We start from the raw sequence: 26,536 nt of genomic DNA on the forward strand, positions 1-26,536 counted from the left end.
ATTTAGATTTTCAATGAACTTTTTTTTTTTTTTTTTTGTCTTTTTAAGGCTCCACCCATGGCACATGGAGGTTCCCAGGCTAGGGGTCCAATAGGAGCTACAGCTGCCAGCCTACACCACAGCAATGCTGGATCTGAGCCAGGTCTCTGACCTACACCACAGCTCACAGCAACCCCGGATCCTTAACCCACTGAGCAAGGCCAGGGATCCAACCTGAAAACTCATGGATCCTAGTCAGATTCATTTCCACTGCGCCATGGCGGGAACTCCCTTCCATGAACATTTTAATATATAATTTTGGTTGTTTTATATTAATATGTGCAATGCTTTTGAATAAACCTAGTGATATGATGTCATAATAGACTTATAATTATTCTTCAGACCACATATCTCATTCTTTCATACAGGTTCCTATTGTTTTTATTAACAGGAAAGTCTTCTCATTCAAAATCAAAGAAATACATGTCTATTTAGCTAGTAGTGCAGACAGCTGAGTGTTGAAGATCAAACACATTTATTAGAACATTCAGGTATTGGTGTTAAATTAAAAACATCCTTCCTAATAGAACGTATGTTCCCTCCTAACTCTATGCTTGGATCTGAGTACTATTCAGGAAACAGAACTATATTACCTCGATTAATTCCACTTTGCCTTGTGGAAATTTTCTGCATGATTGATTCTACAATCAGAAAGATGAAAATCAACTCATTTCTATTTGGATTGAGTAGGAAAATGATTTGCCTGGAAAGAAGCTCTACTGGTAGGACTTTAAGTTTGGCAACTTGTCTATCACACCATGGCAGTGAATGGCCTTTTTGCACATGGTGAACAAATTGCTTCTGTAGTAGGTGACAACAAACAAATCACATTTTGTGTGTGTGCACGTGTGCCTGCATGCGTGTGTGCTTTAATTATGACTTGACAGAATTCCAGATTAGACTAACTGAAGAAAGCACATTTAAAAAGAGAGTTTTCATTTTAGTTTTATTGTAGTGAGAAGTATTTTTAATTTTCTTGAAAGGCACCCAAGAATAATTACCTTTGTGAACCAAAAATATACAAAACTGTACAGAATAAATAGTTCATAAAAATCTAGCTATACTTTCTTGTAAAATAAAGCTACATTGTCCCACTTCTGAGGCAACTTAAACCACTTACCCTTAGACATGCTTTTTGCTACTAATTTATGCCAACTACCAGTATACATCAATAAAAATAAAATGAATTTTTTTCCTATTTTTTTTTACACCGGTGAATTCTTACTTGCCACAAGAAACATATTTCTATCATGGTATTGAAATTTATAAAGGATTAATGCTATAAAAGAAACCAAACTCAACAGATGCACTAATCATATTTACAGCTGAATATCAGTAGCATTTTTAAAATATCCCAAGAATAATAATTAAACTTTGAGCACAAATGACATACCTCAGTTCACAGCAGCATTGACAATAAGACTGTCCACACAAAATGTGCAGAAAAAACAAAAAGTTTGCTTGTCCATTCCACCTGAACCATTAATCATTCTTATTTTTAAATTCATAAAGCATAGCATTGGCATTTTTTTCATCCTCAAAGATTCAAAGCTTTGGGCCATTCATAGCCCATAAAATTCAACCTTCCATTTTTTTTCTTTACTATTACCATTTGAATTTTAAAGTTCCAGTTCTTTTTGCCTTTATTGCAAGAAAATTAGGTATATCTAACAATGTACATTTTTGCAGTACATATACTGATTTTATAAACAATATGATTCTTACATATTATAGCTACACATACAAGTATACTTTTTAAATGACAAAATCCAATTCTATTTTTTCCATTGGTAATATAATTCAAGAAAATAAGTGTTGCTTAAATATTGAAACTTTTTAGATGTGCAAGAGAACTTCTATGGAACACATTATGAATATGGGAAACATTACTATAATCCTTGAATGATTGACATGCAAGGATTTATTTTATTGGGGATAGACAGAATTGCCTAAAGACAATGCAATGGCTTCTCCCAGTGATCCCTGAGTTTTTTTCTTCTTTTTTTTTTTCCCCATAGGCTTACTGCTGTGCTTAAGTTCTGATTGATGACACACATATAAGGCACTTATTTACAAGGTTTGGACTTAAGACAGAATCACAGCATTTCTGCAAAAGCCCTGAAACTCTCTATGTTTGCTGCTCCAGGACTTCTAAGTAGTCAGGTTCAGCATGTAAATTAGCTTTCAGCTCAAAATACTCATTTTTAGTCTGTTCCACTAATACCTTTCTTGGTCTTGAGTACATTAATGTCTCCATCAACTTTAACTCTTCATGGGCTCCTGGATAATGTACCTCCATATCAGGCTGAAGTTGAGCAATGTTTTTCCTTAGGTATTCTGTGATTCCCAGTTGCTGAAGTTCTCTTTCTTTCTCTAAAATGTTCCTATATAATGAACTGGCATCCTGGAAGGATAAAAATTCAGTGGATTGGTCAGTGGTTTTGTACTTCATATTTGACCCTGTGAGTGGCGAATGATTTTCTCGTTCTAAAAGACTTCTTTGGAGATGTTTTGATTCACTTCCCTCTTTCTCATTCCTTTCTTCTTCTTCTTCCAGATGCTTTGGGCCAAAAGATGGGCTTCTATAGACATGAACCATGGGACTCACCATGTGTTGCTCATAGATGGATGCTGTGGGTCTTTCAGTAGTGTGATGAGTTGTTTTATGGCCATACATGCTATACTGAAGATGCACAGGACTGCTGTCTCTCATCTGCTCATCTGTTTGTTTCTTTTTGTACCTTCTCCTCCGGTGGAGGACAAGAACCACTATCCCTGCAGCACAGAACACAATGGTTATGAAAACAATCAGCAATCCGAGTATTAAAACAGAGAGTGGTACAGCATCAGTAAGTGATTTAAAAATATTGTTGGCTGTAGTTGTGGCGGTAGGGGTATTGACAATTACATAACTAGTCTGAGTTGGCAGGGATGGATTATTGACCAAACCTGGGCAAAGAAGTTCACTATTGAGTGCTTTCAATTCCTTTTTGTCTAGGTGCTCTGGAGAGGTGCAGAGTATTTCATCTGTCACTATGTTCTTACTTAATTTTTGTATCCATTGCTGTAGTCCAACCAGGTCACAGGAACAATCCCAGGGGTTGTCTTCAAGGTCAATCTGGGTTAGTAAATCAAGGTCATCCAAGATATTACTTACAGGTAGATGGGTAAACTGGTTTGTCTTAAGGTTTATTCTCGTTAGAGGAACTCCTGAAAAAATATGTGGTGGCAAAACTTGTAGGAGGTTGTTATTTAAATAAAGGACTTTAAGTTTAGGCATTGGATTGAAGGTTCCAGGTAATATTTCCTTAACACCATTGTATTCAAGGTATAAGTACTCAAGATTATGGAGACCAAGGAACATACCTCCACTTAATTTGGTCAGATGGTTACCATTCAGATACAGCTTTTGCAATCTTGTTAAGTTCATAAATGATCCTTCTTCAAGAACCTCAATACGATTGTTTCCCAAGTGAAGCATTTCCAGAGTGAAGTATTCTGCTAGGTCATATTTCATTAATGTATGAATGATATTCCCTGCGAGAATAAGCTTTCTAGGATTTTGTGGAGGAGGTTTTAGATCTGATAAGCTTTCAATATTGCGCTCTTGACAGTGTATTAGAAGTCCAGACGGGGACAGTACTTTGCAGTTACAAGGAATAGGACAGTAGGGTCCCGGGAGTTGAGTGGATGACTTTGTAATATAAGGTATTAAACCTGGTGCTTTGGTGGGTGATTTTAAAAGAGATGTGGTCTTGGTTGACCTGCGACCGTCACTTATTGAAGATGTTACTGCCAGGTGTAATGATCCTGAGGGATCCTCATGTTCTTCATACACTGGTGGAGTGGGGCAAATTGATTCCTTTTTCAGCCGGCTTAGAATGCTTCCTTTGAAAAACGGAGGGCTGTTGCACACAACATCACCAATTACAGTCTGTGGGGGCATGTTTTCCAACCACAGTTTTAACTGTAATAAGTCACAATTGCAGGCCCATTTATTGTCCTCCAGCTGGAGATCCAGTATTCGGCCAATGTGTTCTAAAAAACCAACATAAGGCAATGTTTGTAATTGATTGCCACGTAGATCTAGATGGGTTAGAGGAACGAATCGAAATACGTTTGGAGGAAGACTCTCAATAGCATTGTCATTTAAAATTAACACTTTAAGTCTGTTGAGTTTGCTAAAGGCACTTGGTTCAATCACTGTAATAAAATTGTTATCTGCTTGTAAGAATTCCAGGTTTTCCAGTCCATGGAAGGTATCTTCTTTAAGAATTTCTAAAGAATTGTGATTGATATGAAGCTTCTTAAGGAGGCCAAGGCCATTAAATGCACCAGTCTCAATATCTGCAATATTGTTAAATCCAAGGTGTATTGAGATAGCATTGGTAAGCCCAGAAAAGTCATTTGCGTGAAGCATGGTCAAGCCATTATTTAATAAACTCAGGTGGAAAGGCCGTGATGCTGGCACACTTATTTGGGATAACTTCTTGATATCTTTCTCTTCACAATTTATGAGCATTGTGCCATCTTTTTCCTCACAATTGCAAAGAGAATCACAAGAACCTCTGGCTGAGGCCAAGGCTCTTGGAAACTGGGACTGTGAAGACATACAGGCAAGGAGAGATGAATACAAGAGATGCATCCAGAGCTTCATGTTGTCATGTGATTGATCTGATTCTGTAAAATAAAAAGCAATAGCAATGGACTTTAGTGGGAAGAAGCAGGGAGAAGAAGATGAAGCTGACATTTTCAAAATGATAGGGTTTCCTCTAAAAAGCAAAATATGGATTATTCTGAACAGATAAATACATTTCTGTGTCCACATTTTCTTTGCTTTTTTATGAATATTACGACCGACAGGTTTATTTTACTTTTAACTTGCATTGTAATCAAATTTTAAAATTTAAGTCAAAGAGATTTTAGAATATATCAGTTTGTGTTCACATCTACCAGATAATCAGCATTTTAAGATACATGAGTGGTGCTAGCTAAATAGAACATCGATACTCTGCTGTGATGCAAAGGTATATATTTGAGAAGACCCTGACTTTTTTATTAAACCTCAAACTAGATGACTCTAAGTCTGAAGGATTACAATAAAAAACTATGTAGGCTTTAGCTAAAAGCACAGGAACTATAGGGGATTTAAAATGATAGAAGGAATGTATGTATGAACGCAACATATCCTTTACATAGTTTTATTTTGCACTGATATCACAATATAGCATCAAAAAAACTGTCTGTGTTTAAACTGCTTTAATTTTAGGTCAAGATACTTATTTTTCATTATTTATTTAAGCCTTGAGTAAAATATGTCTCTAGGTAATGAAGTAGAATTTTATTAAATAATTTTATTTTAACTGCTGCCTATGGCAGTTGTACAATCCTAGGAGTATCAGATATATATGTTTAAGGGTGTCCATTCAAATTTCACTTGAGTCGCACTTTTTACTGAATTTCTAGAGGTAGGATACTTACTGCTACTTTTAATTCTACCATGGATAAATTTAATATAAAAACTAAAGAAAAAATTTGGTCTTTAACATGCATTCCTGGCTATTAGAAAAGAAATAAACAATGCCTCTTAAAAACTTCTAGCAAATGACGTACTAATGAGGTCTTGAACCAGGCTTTAGGGCACTGCTTGTCATCACATAATTAAGCAGCTGATCTCCTTTATTATAAGGTTTAATGTTGCAAACAAACTCTGAAACAAACTTCACTATATCAAAATATTTAAAGAGATCTCTAATTAGATAAATTTAAAAAATGGCAGTTCAGGATAACAACATCACATATTCAACTCCTTAAAAATTTAATGCATGCATCTAAAACAGCAATTTTTTTTTTTTTTACAAAAAGATTCTAACTCTAAAATGACAGCAATGGTATGGAAAATACTTTGAACTCTAATGTATCTAATTTTATTCCCTTCCTTTAAAAATTGCACCTAAAATTTATATTTAAAAAAAAGGAAAGGTAAACATCACATTCTTATATCTATTTGACTTTTGGAAATGATATTGCTTTTATTTTTCTGGATGCAGCATGAGCAATAACTTGAATGCAATTAAAATTCACAATCACATGAAACATCCCAAAACCCAATCAATAATCCTGAAAATAAACTATCATTCCATAAAAAGACATTGTTTTACTGAAAACACATTTAGCATGACATTTCTGAGAAGTAAAAGGCAACCAAAGACATGGAACAATAGAGCACTTTCCTGTATAAAGGAAAAGTTAGCAGACTGAATGTTTCCACAGGAACATAGTTTGATTTTAAACAGCTCTGAGGGCTGTGCTTAGACTCAAGCAGCTTGAAGTTGGAGTCTTCAACTTGTGGATTAGCTTCCACAAATACTGAAACTACTTCTCCATAGATTACTAAGAAAGAATATCATTCATTTTATCAGGCATAGCATATTGAGAAAAGAGTAACTACCAGATGAGAATCTCTTATTATTTTTTAAAGTCTCATATGCATTTTGTCCTCTTCAAAATGTCCTAAGGAACAGTTTCCGATCTTCTCAGAAGTAAACACATATTTGGAGAGGTTCCACATTGACAATATCGGATACAGTGTTAAAGTGGTAAAAACAAAACAAAACACAAAACTCTATTTACATGTTTTCAAGTCCAGGAAAAATAAAGGTGGTAAACAAAATACAAAGAATCTTGTCATATTCTGCTTATATTTCAAATTCAACAATAGTGTTTGAAAGCAATATTTCCTTCAGAAAGCATACATATTTAGTTTCCAACAACAAACTGTGGCGTAAAATAAATAGTGGCACATTATTTTTCTTGTTCTTCTCTACAGCCAGCTGTTGGACTAACTGCCTGCTGCTCACAGAAAACAAGCTTCTGCTATAGCATTCTTTGTGCCAATGAACAAGAATGCAACTGGATAGCCTTTCATGCAAAGTTATTTTTTAAAGAGGCAAACATAAATTCGATCACTTTAGCAGAATGCAAAAAAAAAAAAAAAAAAAAAAAAAAACAGTATAAGAAAAGCCTGGGAGCATTCATCTTACCTGTAAAGCAGAGACTTCCTGACGTTATCTGTAATGCACAGCTGGAAGAGATGTTCAAAGTAAATTCAGTTTCTTTATTTAAAAAGAAAACACCAACCACCGCATACTTTCTTGTCAAATACCACTTTTTTGGCAAGTCCCATGTTTTGTAAAGTTAAAACCTCTGGTCAAAGACAAAATGCTGAGCATTTCATTGAAAATATTTCAAGCAAAGTGCATACTAGATCATCCTGAAGCAGTTGTCCTTTTATTCCCCAATTAAAATTCACGGCATACTTCACAGCTATGCTGACTTTTTTGCATATAGTTAACCATTTGCAAGCTGCTGGATGCAGCAAATAAACAAGATGTTGAACAGAGCTGGGACTGATCACTCTTGCTTTCTTAGGCTGTAGATCCAAGCTGCAGCAATGTTCTCTTTCCTCCCTTTCTAGTCTTTCTTGTTAGCTCAGTTTGTTATTAGTCAGATTGCCAAGGGCTGGGAGGTAGGCGTAAATAAAGAGACTTCTTGGCTTTTGACTCAGCCTCTAAGCCCTTCCCCATCAGAGCGCTTTAATCTGCCAGTGTCATTTAACACAAGAGACAGCTCCACCTTGGGACTCAACTCCTCCTCCTGCAAACGGTCTTTCCTCTCCCTTTTAAAACCAAATATAGTGCAAATGAATTTTAATGGAAATAGTTACATGTCGCTTTAAATGTTTAATAATATTTTGTGTTACATAGCAGGCTAAATAACATATTAAATTCTCATCTAGCACAGTAATGAACTGTTTGCACACATGTGCAGAAAAACTGCAGGCAAGCTACCTACAGAATAGTTGCCTCAGCTGAATGGGCTTTTTAAACTGGTATTTATGGTTGAAATTGTGCACTAATTAAATCTTAAGATGTTAACATAAACTGCTTTCCTGTAACATTTGTGTTTTTGTATTCACCATTTGAAAAAAAAAAAAATACAGCTTTATGTCTGAGACTCTAAGTTTTACACTTCATTATTTCCTGACCTACAGCTAATGTTCAATAGCAAGACTAGAAATGAGGTTTTTTTCCAGGCAGATAGTATTTATTTCAAATAGAAATATGTTCACTTAAAAATACATTCATGAATCATCATTATAAATAGTTGTCTTTAATCAAACACAGCTTATCACTCTCAAAAATGAGACATCATGTCTTTGCAGATTAAGTGAAAAAAGGTAAATGAATATATAGAAATTATAATAACCCAATTTTATGGCACTAGCTTAGGGAGCATTTTTTCCTATAAAGATTATATTTAAAAAGTTACTTGTTTCTACAACTCCTAAAAGTTTCTGAATCATCACTAATAAAACTCTCAACTGTCAGATTCTTTATTTCCCCAAATGCCTATGTTTTAAAAATCATTCCTCTTTACCCACATTCCAAGGGCCTGAACTTTTTCACAGCCAAAATGAATATACTAGATAGAGTGTTTCAAAAGGAATAAATAATACTATGTTAGAAACATTCCTGCCTATAGGTTCTAGAGTTTCCTGTATAATATTAGGTCTATTTCAGAAAAAGCTGTTTTTTAAAAAAGAGGTTTTATGCAGCTTACATCATCAAAACAGAAAAATATCGGATTAAAATTTTATTTAATGATTGTGGTCATGCCCTCAAATTCAAAAGTTTTCATATCCTTAGTGTGGAATTATTGTCTTAAAAGTTAAGGATTTTGAGGCAATTTCCAATATCCTCGCTTTCCTTTATACTACATTCTCTAATTCATTAAGTTCCTCATTTATTTTAATAACATTGTGTGCTGTAAGTAGGATCTACAAATGAGGGTGTGGAGACAGGAATAAAGATAAGGAGATAAAGGGAATGAGACAGAATAAAGGACATGGTTTACTTTTAGGTAAAAATCTGCTGCTAGCTGATGGCCAAGTAAATCAATCTAATGATTTTGATAGATGGTGACAAAATGAGTTAGAATCAGTGAAAAACCAAGGAATGATTTTTCCCCCACATCATAGATGTAATTCTCCAAATGCATCCATTAGATTTTGGAGGCAAATTCTCACAGGAGGAATGCTCTCGAAGTGGAGTATATGGTGGAAAAATTGTTCAGATAGACATGTGGGACAAATGGAACTAAGTGCCTTATAAATCAATGTATTTCCGGCAAATCCTTATAAATCAATGTATTTCCCCCAGTTTGAGGATGTATTGATTTTATTCATAGTACATACCTGGCATTTATTCGATGTTATTTATCTCAAATTCTTTGCCTATGTATTACATGCTGTCATTGTCATGCGTAAGTTACTGGTTAACTGCACGATGACAACGGAGAAAAGGGGTAACTAGCAGGCTTTTTGAAATATTGTCTGCTTTTTCTGTAATTTTGGGTGGGCATATAAAGAATCATTGCTTAAAAAGCATTCTGTAACTTTTAACTTAATTCAAAAGAGTAATGTTGATAATGAATTACTTAGCATTACCTTATACCTAATAGTCAAGTACATAATAACACATTCAAAATGATTATAATCAAATGAGTTAAATCCTTTGATCTCTATGTTTTGTTGATTAACTGACTCCTCAGTTGTTTCATTAAGCCAATAATGCAACCACTCATTCCAAAATGATCATGGTAGAATGTGTTAATTATTGTTGTGCAACAATTTTTTCAGCAATATTTTTAATTTCCAATGATGGCATGGAAGACTACTTTCCCAGTGTAGGTTGCTCCAAGTTTTGATAATGAATTACTTAAGTGATCATAACAAATATTCAGTTTTGTTAATCATTCCATATGATTTACCCCTGGTGAATCCATATGATTTACCCCTCCATACTAGAAAATATTTTAAAAAGAATCATTTTAATCACATCTTCTAAGTTGTGCATTTTATTTATTTACTTATTTTTGGCCATACCCATAGGGATTGAACCCACGTCACAGTAGTGACCCAAGCCTCTGCAATGATAAAGCTGGATCCCCAAACTGCTATGTCACAGGAGAATTCCTAGGTTATGCTTTTTAGAATGTGCATCTAAAATAGCAAACATCAAAGTATCCTAGTCACTCTAAAGAGTGCCAGGCAGTCAGAAGCAATAAACCAATCCATGTCAGTCACTTTCAAGCGGCAGCATGCATAAGGCGGCACAGTACATTCGGTATCAGGATTTAGGAGAATGCCTCTTCCTCCCTGCTTATATAGATAGTGGAGGGAAATCATCTTACAAATCCAGTGGTGACCAGATGGAAGAATATTTTATGAAATTTGTTGGGCTGTTTATGTATATGGGACAAAGAGAATAAAGAAAAGGATCATCCTCCGGAAAAAGGAAAAGATATTTAGTGAAAGATTTATTAATTAGGACTAGTTCTACCTCAGGACATCTGCCCACCTTTTTCAGTGCCACATTTAAATGGTAAAGTGAAGATGTATGTCAGATTGATAGTAACTCAAGGAAATGGAAGGTGTGAAGAGAGAGGCTTTGCACTCGTGTGGTGTAGATGAAGGAATATTTTAATACACTGAAGGTAGAATGTATAAAACTTGGTGACTCTTTGAGAATGATAATGCTGTAGATGAATTTTCAATATCCATTGATGATTTCATGGTTTGAAGAAATAATTTAAACTTAGAAGAAAGAGTTTAAAGAAATAATTCTAAATAAATGGCACTTTTAAATATGTTATAAAAAAATTCAAGACACATCCTTGAAAAACAGCTATTATTGTGGATTCTGTCTGCTCTGTCCTTTCTGGTGATTACACTGAAACTCATGAAACTTTTATTAAGATTGAGTATAACAAATATTTGCAAATAATATTTAAATTTATAGACATGTAGAAATCTTATTCACTAATTTTATAAACATTAATCAGGACATTTCATTTTTCTTATTTCAGAGTTTTCTTTAAAATAATAATGGAGTAAAGCCTACTTGAAATATATAATTTGACGTATATACATAAATCCCATCTATAGAAAATAATAAAAAAGTATATTGTCTCTCTTCCACAGTGCCATGCTATTCAGTAAACTTTGAGTTTCATACCCGAATCTTGAATTTAGGATTCAATTCTGTGTTTCACTGGAAGAGAAGTCCAAACTCTTTACTATAATTATGTACTTTTTTGGTTCTGCTAGAGTCAGAACATAATCATTATGGATAACTTCGCTTCTGACAATGACATGCAATTTAGATAAAGGAATATGACCTTTGTATGGGGAAATATAAAAGATTCTCTCACCTTTTAGCAGTAACATCTTTGAATGAGAGTACATTTGCACACCCTCATCAAAAATAATGGCATTTCAGTGAAAAGTCAATGTATCTTAGAAAAAACTTATATGGTTGATGTATTTTATAAAGTGACACATGAATGAGTGTTTAGGAAACGTGCCTTTTACATTGAAACTTTAATAAAAAAAAAAATGTTAGTTTGCTATTTAAATCTTAAGTTTCCTTCATGCTTAATTTGATCTAGAGCAAAGGTATAAAAGTAATAATAGGATTGCCTTATTCTAAGAGAGGTTTTACATTAAAACTTCCTGTTTTGATTTGAAATCTGTTGACACAAAGGGACTCTTTGAAATCCTTGTTTAACCTGGCAAAACTGAAAACAAAACAAAGCTTTCTCCTGGAAGCTTGGACTGTAAGTTGTCTTGTCTTCATTAAAAAAAAAAAACTTACAAAAACAACTAAAAAATGCTGGTGGATATTACCATGATGAATAATGAGCAGTATGCAACAGAAAAAGGTGCAATGGAATAACAGTAGACTGTGGATTTTATTGGTCATAAAGACTCATCAAGGGAAGCCTTGTATGTACTTCATATTTTTTACACAGTATCATAGAGTTGCACATAGAATAATAGTCAAGTAAGTAGTTATTCAATTTGAATAGTTTCTTTGTATGTTCTTAATATTGTGTAATCTTAAGGCACTTACATACTTGTTCTCAGGAAGATACACAGATTTCTTTTTAAATCTTTGTCCATATAACAAAAACCTAATGCTAAAAATCACGATTGAAAATAAAAAAATTAAAAAATCGATCCCCATGAATCTTTCCAAATGTTGTTGTTTGGCAGATATTATAACACAATCTGTGTGACTTAATTATTTTATATTCAGATGATAAACAGTAATGGCAGGTAAATACCATTGAATCAAATATGCATGATTGATTTGATGGACCACTTACAGGAGATTTTAAATTCCTGGCTGTCTTCCTATTACCAGTCACAGTTCAGACCTTGCTGCCTCTCACTATCACCTATTGCTGAGTCACTGAGGAATGCAACTTATGTTAATAGTTTTAATTTTGTAATTGTGACTATTTAATCATTTTACAAAAGATATCAACATATTATTTCAATAGATAAAGCTGTAAATATTATGACCATAATATATATATATATAGAAATTTTTTTTTTTTTTTTTACATTTTGATCTATATTCTATAATGAAGTAAAATAATCAGCAAGGTCCACATTTGTTGAAAAAGTGCATAGTTAAACAGATGACTCAATATTTGTTAATTGGCATATTTTTAACTTTATAAGAGTAAATACAAAAGGACATTTACTGAACTATTAATGTCATCACTAGACTGTTAACATTAACTAAAAAAGTGAATAAATCATCACTGACAGGTTTCACTGAATAATGCTGGCTTTTTTGTTAACAGAAACCTTGCCGAAAAACTCTAAAATATGAAATATTCTATTTTGGTATATAGTATTTTTTAAAGTGTTATATAATTTTGAGAATAAACTTTTGAGTTGTATATACTTCACTCAGATACCCAGAGAAAGATATTCTACTACAGCTCACAGCAATGCCAGATCCTTAACCCACTGAGCAAGGCCAGGGATTGAACCTGAGTCCTCATGAATGCTAGTCAAATTTGTTTCCTCTGAGCCAAGGAATTCTATTGTCAACTTGCAAAAATGCATTTATCTTACTTACACACCTACAAGAAGATAAATAAGATGTTTTTGTTAATTACTCTTTTAATGCTTTTGTAGGGTATATCTTACCTATATTGATATCTAACACACCTTCTGGAATAACTGAAGTCTCTTGTGACATGTTTTGAGAGTCTATACATTCCACAAAACATACTCTGTATATTGTGGGTTTAGGAAAATAACTACAATTTTTTTTTTATAATTTTAATGTTTCCCTATATTGAAATAGGACAAACCATTATGATATGTAATAAATAAATACTAATAAAATATTAACACTAACAATATTCTAATAAAAATCAAGACCTAATTAATAATCAGATGTCTCTAATAAGTTATACTTGTTTAAATTGACAGATATCCTTTGCTATTTCAGGGAGGGGAAGGACAGAAGGAAGTATCAAGTTAATTTTTGGTATGTCATTTTCCTGGAAAATAAAAAAGAAAATGCATCCTTATAAAACACTAATTTGAACTAAGAAAGATTTTCAATTCCTTTATCCTCAAATAGTATTAAATTTGAAGTCACATGATAACAGTAAACAAATACTTCTGGAAACATTTTATTTTTTTATCTGTTACTTTGGCTAATTATAATCAAAGAGGCATTTTCTAACAAGTAGTTTTACTTGTAACTCCAACCTATTAAAATTAGGAAACACTAATTTTTAGAAATTTCACAGATTTAAAGAATTGTTTAGCCCTAAAACAATTTTTGAAACACAGCTTAGCTAGCTTAAGAACTGAAGCATTTCAAAATAGCACTTACCTGCTCTTCCTTCTATACATAGAAACACATGCTTTCAACAAATTATTATAAATCTCTGATAGTAGTAGAAGTCCTCGATTGGGGAGGAGAAAGAGAAAATAAAAATAAGGATTTTTCAACCTCAAACTACCTTGAATATTTGTATAGCATTGATAAGAATTAAGAGAATCATTCTTAACACCTCCCAGCTTGGTTTAAAGCTTTTTTCACTCTTTTAGCACCCTCTAGTGGATATTTTTTGAAAAATTATTAACTTGGCAAGCATAGTAACTTGTTTAAATTTTACTCTTAACATGATAATTATGTGTGTAGTTCTGCTGGCCCATATTTCTTATTATTGTGTGCTAAAAGTATATATTTCAAAAACTAATCAAATTCTAGCATGCTTACAAGCAAAGTATTACAGAATATATTATTTGTAAGAATAATTGACAATCTCCATTGTATTCATTAGAAAGTTTTATAAATTTTCCTCAAATTTTTTTAAAAAAAGGTCAGATTTCAGTTATTCAGTAGATTCAAACTATCCTAGTTTTTTTAACCTTAGATATTTAATATATTAATAATAATATGTAATATTTTTATACAATTGTGAGCACTTCTCATGTTTGTAACTTTTGTGGTCAATCTATGAGTAGTAACACGTTTATTCTTAGCACAAACCTATAACATAGTTACTATTACAATGATGAATTGGCTCATAAATATATACACTGTTACAGAACTGGAAAGGACAAAATCTAGATTTTAAATAATCAACTGACTGTAGCTTCTGCATTTGTTTATTTAGCAGATAACACTGCCACTCAGGATGAAAATTTTTTTCTCTTATTTGTCTTTTTAGGGTCGCACCTCAGCATATGGAGGTTCCCAGGCTAGGGGTAGAATTGGAGCTGAAGCTGCTGGCCTATACCACAACCACACCAGATCCAAGCCACATCTGCAGCCTACACGACAGCTCAGCAATGCTAGATCCTTAACCCACTGAGCGAGGCCAGGGATTGAAACTGCATCCTCATGAATGCTAGTCAGACCTGTTTCCCCTGAGCCATGATGGGAACTCCTAAGGATGAAATTTTAAAGTGTGGATATAATTTATAAAAAGAACAAGTTTTAGTGTTTTATATAAGCACAAGTTTTTTTTTTTTTTTTTTTTTTTAATGCTTTGGTTTTTCTTCTTGAATTAAAAAACACTTTCCTAAAGCACATTTCATTCAATGTGTAAACTTTAATGATGATTGTGGACAAATCGTTACATCAGTTGAAAACTCAAAAGATGATTTATACATATACACATATATGGTTCATACATATTTAGATATATCTGAAAAACTGTATAAGATTGATGAGATATGTGTATAAATACCAGTTTCCTTCATATTAAATATGCTAACCATCTGTACTTTCTTGTCCTTCTATCTCTAAGTCAAGGAGAACTAAGCTGTTATAAAGACTGGCATTGAAAAGAAATCTGTTTATATCAAATTTACTCTTCCTACTTTAGGGATGCCTAAAAGGAGAGCCTCTGGTGCAAAAGAGGCCTTTGGATCATACTCATGTTATATGTTCTACATCTTCGGAGCTGCGTATAGTCCCTGACCTAGAGTGGACCCCAGATAACTCATAATATTCCCTAAGCAGATACGTAATCTTCCCTTTATTATATTCATTCTCTCCCTCCATCCCCACCGACCTCAGCCCAGCCCCTATGAGATACAGGTGCATTTTAGTAATCAAAGGAATGGATGTCAGTGGGCATCCACCAGACCCCTGGGTTATCTGAAGAACAAATGCAGGCAGGAGAGAGACCTGAGGGAACAAGCCCACCAGGCATGACAAGGCGCTGATGTGTTAGCTGTCTGTTTCTGGTCACCTAGATCTTCTCACAACAGACCTTCGTAACTAATTTAATACTGCTTCTCATCCTCATGATTTAATTTTTCTGTGCTGTTCTAAGTCTTAAGAAATCAAAACCCATAATTTTATTGGCAGCTCAGGGTCATTGTTATGAATGTTAGTTATTTTACTTTGCCCTAAAATGATAGATAAACCACCTTACTTCTAATACGTCATTATCATTTCACTAAATGACTTTAAACCACAGTAAATTCTTGCCCATGCTATCAAATTTTATTCTGACTCTCTCAGGAAACTCATTTCTATCATCTCTCTTTAAAACAAATAAGCAAACTTTGCAAATGTACATGGAATTTGAAACAATAAGTTTACAATGGCATAGCATGCATATTTTTATTAAAAATGTGATATTTAGGGGTTACTGCTGTGGCAAAGCAGGTTAAGAATCTGACTGCAGCAGCTTGGGTGTCTGCAGAGGCATGGGTTTAATCCCAACCCAGTGCAGTGGCTTTAAGGATCCAGCAATGATGCACACTGCAGGACAGGTCACAGCTGCAGCTAGGATTCAACCTGTGGTCAAGGACTTCCACATGCCATGGGTGGGGCCATAAAAAAAAAGTTTTAAAAAATATGATATTTAGGTTACTGTTGTACTGAGGCAATTTTTTTAATTTTGAATTTCTTGTATTTGTACCTTTTCTAGATAGGTAAAGCAGTTTTATAGCTGAGGAATTTATGAAGATTTATGGAAAAGACCAAAAATTATCATAACATTAATATAAATTCAGAATACATGTATTTGATAAATTCTGTTCGTTTGTTTGTTTGTTTGTTTGTTTAGGGCCACAACTGGAATTTGGAGGTTCCCAGGCTAGGGGTCAAGTAGGAACAATAGCTGCTGGCCTACGCCGCAGCTACAGCAACATGGGATCTGAGCCACCTGAGCTGCCTCTGCAACCTACAACACAGCTCCCAGAAATGCTGGATCCTTCCTTAACCCACTGAATGAGGACAGGGATCAAATCTGCATCCTCATGGATGCTAGTCAGATTCGTTTCCACTGAGCCATGAGAGGAATTCCTGATAAATTACTTCTATACAGAAAAATTTTGAACCTTAGAATCTTAAAATTCATAAGGAAATGGATTTGAATGTTAAAGAGTTACAGAGATTACTTAACTCACAATGATATTTTAGATGAAGTTAAAATTCAGGAAAAATAGGGAGTTCCCGTAGTGGCGCAGTGGTTGACGAATCCAACTAGGAACCATGAGGTTGCAGGTTCGGTCCCTGCCCTTGCTCAGTGGGTTAAGGATCCGGCGTTGCCGTGAGCTGTGGTGTAGGTTGCAGACGCGGCTCGGATCCCGCGTTGCTGTGGCTTTGGCGTAGGCAGGCGGCTACAGCTCCGATTAGACCCCTAGCCTGGGGACCTCCATATGCCGCAGAAGCGGCCCAAAGAAATAGCAAAAAGACAAAAAAAAAAAAAAAAAAAAAAATTAAAAAAAAATTCAGGAAAAATATGAACCGTTCAAAATTATTTTACAGCTTAGTAACTGAGGATTAACAAGGCCCTTGATTTCAGGGTTTTTTTTGTTTTTGTTTTTGTTGCACTAAACAAAAATGTAAAGAACTTTTTGGAAACCATGAAATAAAATGTATATCATTTACACATAACAGTTCATTATCTTTGTTTTTGAATGTATGTGTACATACATTATACACTCAAGAACATATATGTATATATTCTTAATTATTCCCATATTCATTATCATGTAAATTAAAGTTGGTTTATTTTATTTTTTGGAATCCTGAAATTAGCAGTACTCCCATCACATTTTTTGTGAACACACTTACATATTTAGAAAGTTTCATGGCTGGTATTCAGAGTATTTCCTGCTGGTTATTTTATTATGTCTGATACTGATAGATTTTTTTTTTTTTTTTTTGCAGGTTGGTATATAAAATAAAACAGTTGGCCCTTGAACAACATGTAGATTAAGGTCACCAAACCCCATGCATTTAAAAATCCCATGTAAATTTACAGTCAACCCTCTCTATGTGTGGTTCCATGTCCACAAAATCAATGAACCTCAGATCATGTGGTACTGTAGTACATATTTATTGAAAAAGTAGACCTGCACAGTTCAAACCCATATTGTGCAAGAGCCAGCTGTATGAGAATAATTATATTAAGTGGTTATTATTAAGTGATAACAGCATATTTTCATTATTCACTAATTCTGTATTTTCAAATTCACTTGCCAGATAGCATTTATCCATAAGCTCCAAGTCTAAACTTACTGCATTTTGCTGGCTGATATGTACATGACCAAAAGGTGGAATTTTGAATTGCCAGTTGTGCACATTCTTAGTTGAGGTGAAAGGATTAGATACTCTGCCTTAAGTTTGAGCTCTAGTACTGTGAATGAGTGTCTCTTTCAGAGTATAATTTGCGCCACGATTTTTGCCTTTTTGTGCTTCTTGGGGTTGATTTTGCTGGTTAAAGTGGCCACCAGCATAGTTCTGGTTAATGTTCCTAAGCACGAGAAGGCTGTGATAGGCTTATAGAGAAAATACTTAGCTAAGCTTCATTCGGACATGAGTTGTAATGATGTGACTATGAGTTCAATGTAAATGAATCAATGATATATACTAAATGAAGTGTCTTTAAAGGAAAACACATATAAGCATTGTTAGGGATTGATCAGTTGTTAAAGTAATTATGATCAGTGGCTGGTAGATACCTAGCCTAAGCTGTTCCTTCTGAAAAAAAGAAATATTTTCTTGTTGCTCATCTTATCTGTCAATGACTTCTTGTTTAGATGGATTTGGAATCCAATATCTACAAAGGACACATGATTCTTATTTATCCCATCATTTGATTTAACTGGTAGAAATGTCATCTGTAGGGGTTGCTAGTGGAGAAAACAGCGTTCTGTAACGGGAGCTTATTAGAACTTCCTTTATATCATACAGCAACAAAATAGAAAGAAATCAGAAAATGAGTCAAATTTTAATCATTTTAATCATTTTATATAGAATAATGTTGCATCCAAATTGAAGTTATAGTAATCTTTCACATGATAATGATAATAAACCCAAAGGAAAACTATAGCTACTAATTTTATTATTATTAAATTCAATTTGATACTTCCTATTTGAGGCCATTAAAGCAGTATTCTTCTAGGATTACAGCTATATGGTATCCATACTATCTCATTCCCCTTTTATTTTTCAATATCCTTATAAAAGGGTTTATATAGGAGTTGCCATCGTGGCACAGTGCTAAACAAATCCAACTAGGAATCATGAGGTTACAGGTTTGATCCCTGGCCTTGCTCAGTGGGTTAAGGATCCGGCATTGCTGTGAGCTGTGGTGTAGGCTGCAGACACGGCTCGGATCCCACATTGCTGTGGCTCTGGTGTAGGCTGGCGTCTACAGCTCTGATTGGACCCCTAGCCTGGGAACCTTCATATGCCGCGGGAGCGGCCCAAGAAAATGGCAAAAAAGAAAAAAAAAAAAAAGGTTTATTTAGATGGGATAGCATGTGTTCCTATATTTACTGAAACTTTTAAATGAATAATCAGCTATTATAATAAATTCTAAAATGGATACATTTTATATTACAAGTTATATTAGAATGATTATACTGTACAGGACACAAATATGTAATTGCATATTTGCTATTCAGTTCATATCAGGTGCATTTAACTCTATCATACATAAAGTCTCACACAGTATATACGCATAATATCAGAATTGTTTTAGATAAACTAGATTCATAGTGTAATAATTTCATATTTATATTTTTCATGTATCATTACATCAATAAATATTTCCTGACTTCTAAAAGTAGTAATGATGATATTGAGAACTTAAATATATATTGGCAATTTTAATGGGAAATTACTCGTCGGGCATTTATTATATATCAATTAAAATATCTTCACCTTAAAACATATAAAATTGTTGTTCTCACTTTACAGATAAGTAAAATGAAAATTAAGAAAGAAATATACCTTGTTGAGGGTCACACTGCTAGTAAATAACAGAAACAGCTGTTTCTGTCTGACTGAGGGTAAGAAACAATTGTATATTGTATCAGTCAGTTCCAATAACATAAAAAAGTTTGTGTCATTTAATGTTATTTAATGTTTAGGTCTGAGACATTTTGTATAATATAAAATGACATTAGCATAATGTGAAAAATTAATTTTCAGATTTTATAAAATACATTGGTTGTGCAACAGATCTTCAGGGAAAAGCTTTTTATAAAATAGTTAAAGAAAATATTTTCTCAAGAAAATAAAGTTCAAAATCAAAGTCTAGTTGGCTACAAAGCATTCTGCAAAAGATGTGTACTGAAAAATATTTAATTTGTAGTTCAATATCTCCCTCTGCTGTTAGAAAATACTAATGAAAATTGTTTAAGCATATATGTTTACTTAGATGATAGACTATGTTTATACATTTAAAACACCAGAATACATTAAGATTTTCATAACCTTTCTTTTCATCTGTTTTGAAGTTGTGATTTCTATATTTTATTTAAAATTTTCATTTCTTAAAATGTGTAAATATAGTAACAATTAGACATTAAACTGATAGTGAAAAGCATATGATTAATTTACTGTCTTGAAATTTTGTCTGGCATAGAGTTATCTCAGGTATTTATTCTATATAACAAGTATTACAAATGAAAGACATGCAAACACTGTTACCCAAAATAATAAACATTTGCATGCATATTAATTTATATTGGAATACTAACTTTTTTCTGTTATAAAATTAAAATTTTTTAAAAATTCCAATTTCACCTATTTCCATGATAAGAAAATACTATAAATTAATATATGATTTCTATATAGCTACATTAATAGATTCTAAATACTGTATTAGATTAAGAACTACAAACAAAAAAAAGAGATACTATAAATAAAATATATTACATTATCACCAACATTTTTCTTTCTGAAAGTATAACATAGACATTAAAAAGAACATATGATTTTTGTTGGAGCTCTGTTGGGGCTCACTGGGTTCGGAGTCAGACTTAGTGTTTGTGAGGATGCAGGTTTGATCCTTGGCCTTGCTTGGTGGGTTAAGGATCCTATGTTGCTGCAAGAGGCTGTGGCATAGGTCTCAGATATAGTGTTGTGGTAGCAGTGGGGTAGGCCTGCAGCTGAGGCTCTGATTCAGACCCTAGCCTGAGAAGTTCCATATGCTGTAGATGTGGTCATAAAAAGAAAAAAATGAAAAAAAAAGAATGTATCATTTCTGTATTTGTTAAGAATATTAAGTGTTTTATAAACTGTTTCTTAAAATTATATTTGTGGTAGGAAGCATTGCATGTATGTTATTTAATACTCTCCATGTTAGTGACAATCAAGAGAAAAATGGAAAGTTGAACATTTAAAAGGTGGAAAAATTAAGTACTTTTATCAAAGAAAAGAGAGACTATACCAGTTAAATTAATCTTGATTAATCTGGGGGGAGCATAAAGCTCTTTGTAATCCAATGAGATAAATTTCATAATGAAATTAATATATTACTGAAATATCTAGCATAATGATTTAATATAGTACAAGATTAAACATCATGCGTTTGCTTGCATTTTTACATCTAGTTACTTAATACCTGAACTTTTTCTAAGAATTTTTGTTCCTTTGAGTATGAGGGCCAATGTCTTTATCATACTCTTCCTGATTCTTCCAGCAAGACAAACATCTGCCAGGTTCAAAGAAATGGGAACCACCTCACTTTTCTTTTCCACCTCAAATCATAATAGTGATAGCTATAGCTATCATTCTACCACATAGATCTCTAACTTCTTTTTTTTTTTTTTTTTTTGTCTTTTTGCTATTTCTTTGGGCCGCTCCCGCGGCATATGGAGGTTCCCAGGCTAGGGGTTGAATCGGAGCTGTAGCCACCGGCCTACGCCAGAGCCACAGCAACGCGGGATCCGAGCCGCGTCTGCGACCTACACCACAGCTCATGGCAACGCCGGATCGTCAACCCACAGAGCAAGCGCAGGGACCGAACCCGCAACCTCACGGTTCCTAGTCGGATTCGTTAACCACTGCACCACGCCGGGAACTCCCTCTAACTTCTTCAACAATGCACTTCCATGATCACACTCGGTTCTTTGTCCTATTCATTGAATGAGTCATCTTTAATTTATAATTTCAAGTACAACACACTGCTTAGTGGTTGACGGTTTAACACCCAACATTCTGGGAAATAAAAAAACAAACAAAAAGAGAGAAACAACTTGATACATGCTATTTGCCAATTCCTGTGATGTAAATTTGTAATGACAAATAATAATGTGATATCATTGTGTGTAGAGTCCTGAAAAGCACAAAATCACAAATCAAGTCAGCTTCAGCACATGACTAAACTCTCTGACCACAGTCTTCATTCTGGCCTCCCTATTTGTTCAGATATTCCCACTGCAACTTGTTTTAACCCCCATATAAATTTCTAGTTAATTTTTATATTCCAGTTTATCTTAATTTCCTACAATAAAAATGAATTTATTTCTTGAATGGACACCAATGAAGTTGTTCCTGGCCAGGAATCTCTCCTCTTCACAGTGATTAAAGAGTCCTATCTCTTTACCCTTGTGGTGCTCACAAATTTCAGAGCCATCAAGTTCCTCACTTATAGTTATGGCAACAGGGAAAAAGAGAGAACATGAGGGATTGCCAACCATGATAGGGCAGACCCAGAAGTGCTGTATATCATTTTCACTAAATTACATTGGAGTTCTGAATGAAGTAGATATTGGTAGAAACTAGAAGTCACTAGTACATTTTCATTATTGTAGTTTCCTCTAATTTGGTTTTTTGTTTGTTTCTGGCCGGCCTGTGGCACATGGAGCTCCCAGGCCAAGGATCAGATCCAAGCCACAGCCACGAACTAAGCCACAGCTGTGGCAACGCCCAGATCCTTAACCCACTGAGCCAGGCTGGGGGATCAAACACACATTCCAGCACTCTCAAGACACTGCTGATCCCATTGCGACACAGCAGGAACTCCTCTAATTTGTTTTAAATGATAATGGCATTAACATTTTGTATTCTCCCTGATTGATAAGTGTGTGGCAAGTTTTTGTGTTTTGTTTTGTTTTGTTTTTTCTGATAAAGCATGCCATGTTCCTATTTCACCTCAAATTGAAAGAGGACATTATTCCTTTCCTGAAAAGAAAAGCTATGGAAAACTCTGTCATGGAGATAAATGAGAAGGAAAAATAGAAAAGTAAAACAAAAATTAAGAAACTAAAATCATAAACATATTCTGCCTTATCTTTCTTTTCTCAACGTCAAAGAAGGGTATAGTATATTCCAAACAAGTACCAAATAATGAAACATGGAATCAACTAGTGGTATGCTTCTCTGGATGTGACCTGGAAGAAGCCATAAGTCTCTAGGACTCACACCCAACTATGTAACTATATTCATGGCTGTGGAAGAGTGATAGATATAAAAGACCAATTAAATACTCATATCTGCACACACACTGTGGTTTTCAATATATAATATTGGGAGTCAATTTATAAATGTTTGAACATACCCTTGAGTTGTCAGTGCCATAATTAAATTTCTTACATATCTTTGTTATCTGAGAAAATAAAATTTATTTTACTATGGTCCTCGAATTTAGCTAAACAAGTACATTTTCCTCATCTGGATGGATCTTGTAATAAAATTAAAGATTAAATTTTGTAATGGCAATAAATTTAATATTATAAATTAATTTTGGGAAAATAAGCTTTCTTATATTAAGAATTCTTATATTTTTCTCTTCCTGGAATATTATATGAGTTTCAATTTATTATTATAATTAAAATTAAACATTAAAGCATGATAACGATATTAATATGTATTGAAATGCTATATTTTTACTAGTTAGCCTGTAATGATGGAAAAAATTGTGTATTTTTAAGTGTTTTTAATGAATTCCTTTTTTAGTTCTAGTTTTAGTAATATTTCAGTTTATTTCTGTATTTTCATTTCATTTCAAAATGTTACAATTTATAAAACTGAGCTCATCACTTAGGTGGCTTAAAGAATATTTCAAACACATAAATGTAGTACAAAAACCTGTCATTATATCCCTTTGAGGTTAAATGCCTACTAAAACACATCATTATACTTGGAACAAAATTAGCTATTTAAGATTATCAGAACAATCTCTGACCAACCGTTAACCAATTTTCTTCTCTGTTCCTTTTAACATGACTAAAAGTGATATCAAATTATCAAAATGACTAGATAAGTGCTAATTGATTTAATACATGCTTTAAAAGGCATCTGTGGAACAGACAATTGCAATATTTGTACCAAGTAAAGGAAAAGATCAAAGAGTACTTAGTACTCTGATCTACAGATACACAAATTTTTAAAATTTATTTTCTTTTATTTTCGTTTATTATTTTATTGGCTGTGCCTGCAGCATATGGAGATTTCAGGGCCAGGGATCTAACCCAAGCCACAGCAGTGACCTGAGCCACTGTGTGAAAATGCTGGATCCTTAACCTGTTGAGCAACCAGGAAACTCTCAAAATGGTCATTTTAATTTACACAAGGGAAAATAAGCTGCAAAAAATAACAACTTATACAACCGTTCCTATACTAAACATAGAGCTTTATCCAAAACTCTTAGATAATCTGGTGATTCTAAGTAATTCTAGCTTGGTGGCTTATATCTTCACTTTAATGAATTTATCCATAAGGTGACAATATTTTAAGCCATTTATGTAAAAACAAAACTTTCTCAGCAAGGTAAGTGATGTCTAAATTAATATCATCTTTGACTATTTTGCTATCACAAATAGGTGCAACAGATAAACCTAAACAATTGTCTTATTTAAGAACACGTAACAGGGTAAAAATTTGTAATGTTGTTTCAAACTCAGTTTAAAAATCAGAAGTTCCAATTGTGTCTCAGCAGTAATAAGCCCGACTAGTATACATAAGGACTCAGGTCCAATCCCTGGCCTCACTTAGTAAGTTAAGGATCTGGTGTTGCTGTGGCTATGGTATAGGCCAGCAACTGTAGCTCTGATTCAACCCCTGGCCTGGGAACTTCCATATGCTGCAACTGTGGCCCTAAAACAAACAAACAAACAAACAAACAAAAAAATCATCCAATGTGCAATATTTTATCACCACCCATCATTAGATAGCAGACACACACACACAGAGCCTTGCCTAAAAATCTGTACACCTATTTTCCTTTATTTTTGTTTTTTTTTTTAAACTTTATTATTTTTAAAGCCAAATTTTTACATTTACTACTCTTATTAACATAGCTTATTACATGGCAAGCACCATAACATTATCCTTTATTCAAAAGCTATTTATGGAGAACTTAATCATTGCCAGACCACTAGGAGCTGCTGAATATGTTTATCAACAACAACAACAAAATTCTAGCCTTTCTAGATTTCACCATATCAGGAAGAGCAACAAGAAAGAAATACCACTATTAGGGTTAGTTACAACTGTGAATGATGTTAAAAATAAAAATTGGTTGATTGGCAACTTGGGGATATAGTTTAATTTAATACTCCACATAGAATTGACATGTATGCTAGCATTTCCATGAGTCAAAAAATGGCTTAATGGTATGAACATCTTTGTGGAGCACTTGCTGTGAAAAATACAGGATATATATGAGATTCTGGCAGTTGAAGTCCTCCCTAGTAGATAGCTGGAAGGAAACTAAGATAGTCTTGTGATCTAGAAACATTGACAGTTAAAACAGTTTTCAAAAAACTATTTGAAAAAGAAACTAAAAAGAAATGAAACAGAATCATCCCCTATCTTTCCAATACCATGACCAAGTGTATAACTGAAGATCCCTTTTTCATTTTTCCTTTGAGGGCTGAAGTATATGAAAACAAAATGAATCAGTCTATGAAAAGTGCATAGTAACTTTTTTTTCTTTCTTTCTTGGTTGGCCTATGGTCCAAGGTCCAAGAAGGGATTTAAAATCTTGAAAACCTGCTACCCCTTAGGGTAGTATTTTTCTATGGTAGAGTTTTAAAAATAGAGCTAAGTGAAAGGAATTTTAGCAATAGAAATGTATATAAAAGGCTTTCTACTCCAAAGTTGACTCTGGAGAAGCCACGAACATAATGTGTAAGTATGGATCTTATAAAGTAACACAAAAACTCTGAGTAGTGCCTAAGGAGATGTAGGTTTCCATAATTTGTTTTGTGTCCAGAAGAAGACATCTTGGAATGGAATAATCTGGGCATAGCAGACTAATATGAGTGAGAGCTATTACATTTTACTCTAGCTTCATTTCCATTTTCATTTAGGAGGTTTATTTTATTTATGTTTTGTCTTTTTGCCTTTTCTGGGGCTGCTGCTGTGGCATATGGAGGTTCCCAGGCTAGGGGGTCTCATCAGCGCCATAGCCACCGGCCTATGCCAGAGCCACAGCAACTGCAGGATCCGAGCCACATCTGCAACCTACACCACAGCTCACAGCAACACCGGATCCTTAACCCACTGAGCAAGGTCAGGATCTAACCCACAACCTCGTGGTTCTTAGTTGGATTCGTTAACCACTGAGCCATGACGGGAACTCCCATTTAGGAGGTTTATTGACTACCCATCCTCCAAGGCATGGAAATTGGCAGCCTTAGCCAAGGGTGTTAAGTGTGGGTGGACACCATATATCAGAGAAGCCATGTTGGGTTGAGATACTGATGAAAGTATAAGCTGACTGGCCAGTTGTCATCTGTCCTTTCCCTCCACACTTCCTGTTTTGCCTCTTCCAGGGAGTAGACAGCACCTCTGTTACCAGAAAAGTTGACTTGTGTACTGGCCACATGAGAAGATTATTGATGGTGGGT

At 34.0% G+C, this 26,536-nt stretch overlaps 1 protein-coding gene across 6 annotated transcripts in view; it reads right to left on the reverse strand.

Annotated features, from left to right (window-relative positions):
- Positions 1-966: 966 nt before the first annotated feature.
- Positions 967-26,536, reverse strand: part of SLITRK6 (SLIT and NTRK like family member 6) — a 389,468-nt gene continuing 363,898 nt past the window's right edge. Inside the window, exons 1-4 of one of the 6 annotated variants that reach the window (XM_021065782.2) lie at positions 13,809-13,872; positions 7,083-7,123; positions 3,406-4,719; positions 967-2,814 (exon numbers count right to left, since the gene is read on the reverse strand). In XM_021065782.2, coding sequence (XP_020921441.2) covers positions 2,168-2,814; positions 3,406-4,719; positions 7,083-7,123; positions 13,809-13,828 — 2,022 coding nt within the window. In that variant the 5' untranslated portion in view covers positions 13,829-13,872 and the 3' untranslated portion in view covers positions 967-2,167. Of the gene's footprint in view, positions 4,720-7,082; positions 7,124-7,303; positions 7,556-13,808; positions 13,877-26,536 lie in introns of those variants that run through there. The other 5 variants (XM_084982481.1, XM_084982480.1, XM_021065781.2 and 2 more) reach the window with 5 other exon arrangements.

This window comes from Sus scrofa, chromosome 11 (assembly GCF_054392235.1).
Source record: "Sus scrofa isolate SSC_HxYL_T2T_F1_AM1 chromosome 11, Sscrofa_HxYL_maternal_Yorkshire_Landrace_v2.0, whole genome shotgun sequence".
Classification (NCBI taxonomy): Eukaryota; Metazoa; Chordata; class Mammalia; order Artiodactyla; family Suidae; genus Sus; species Sus scrofa.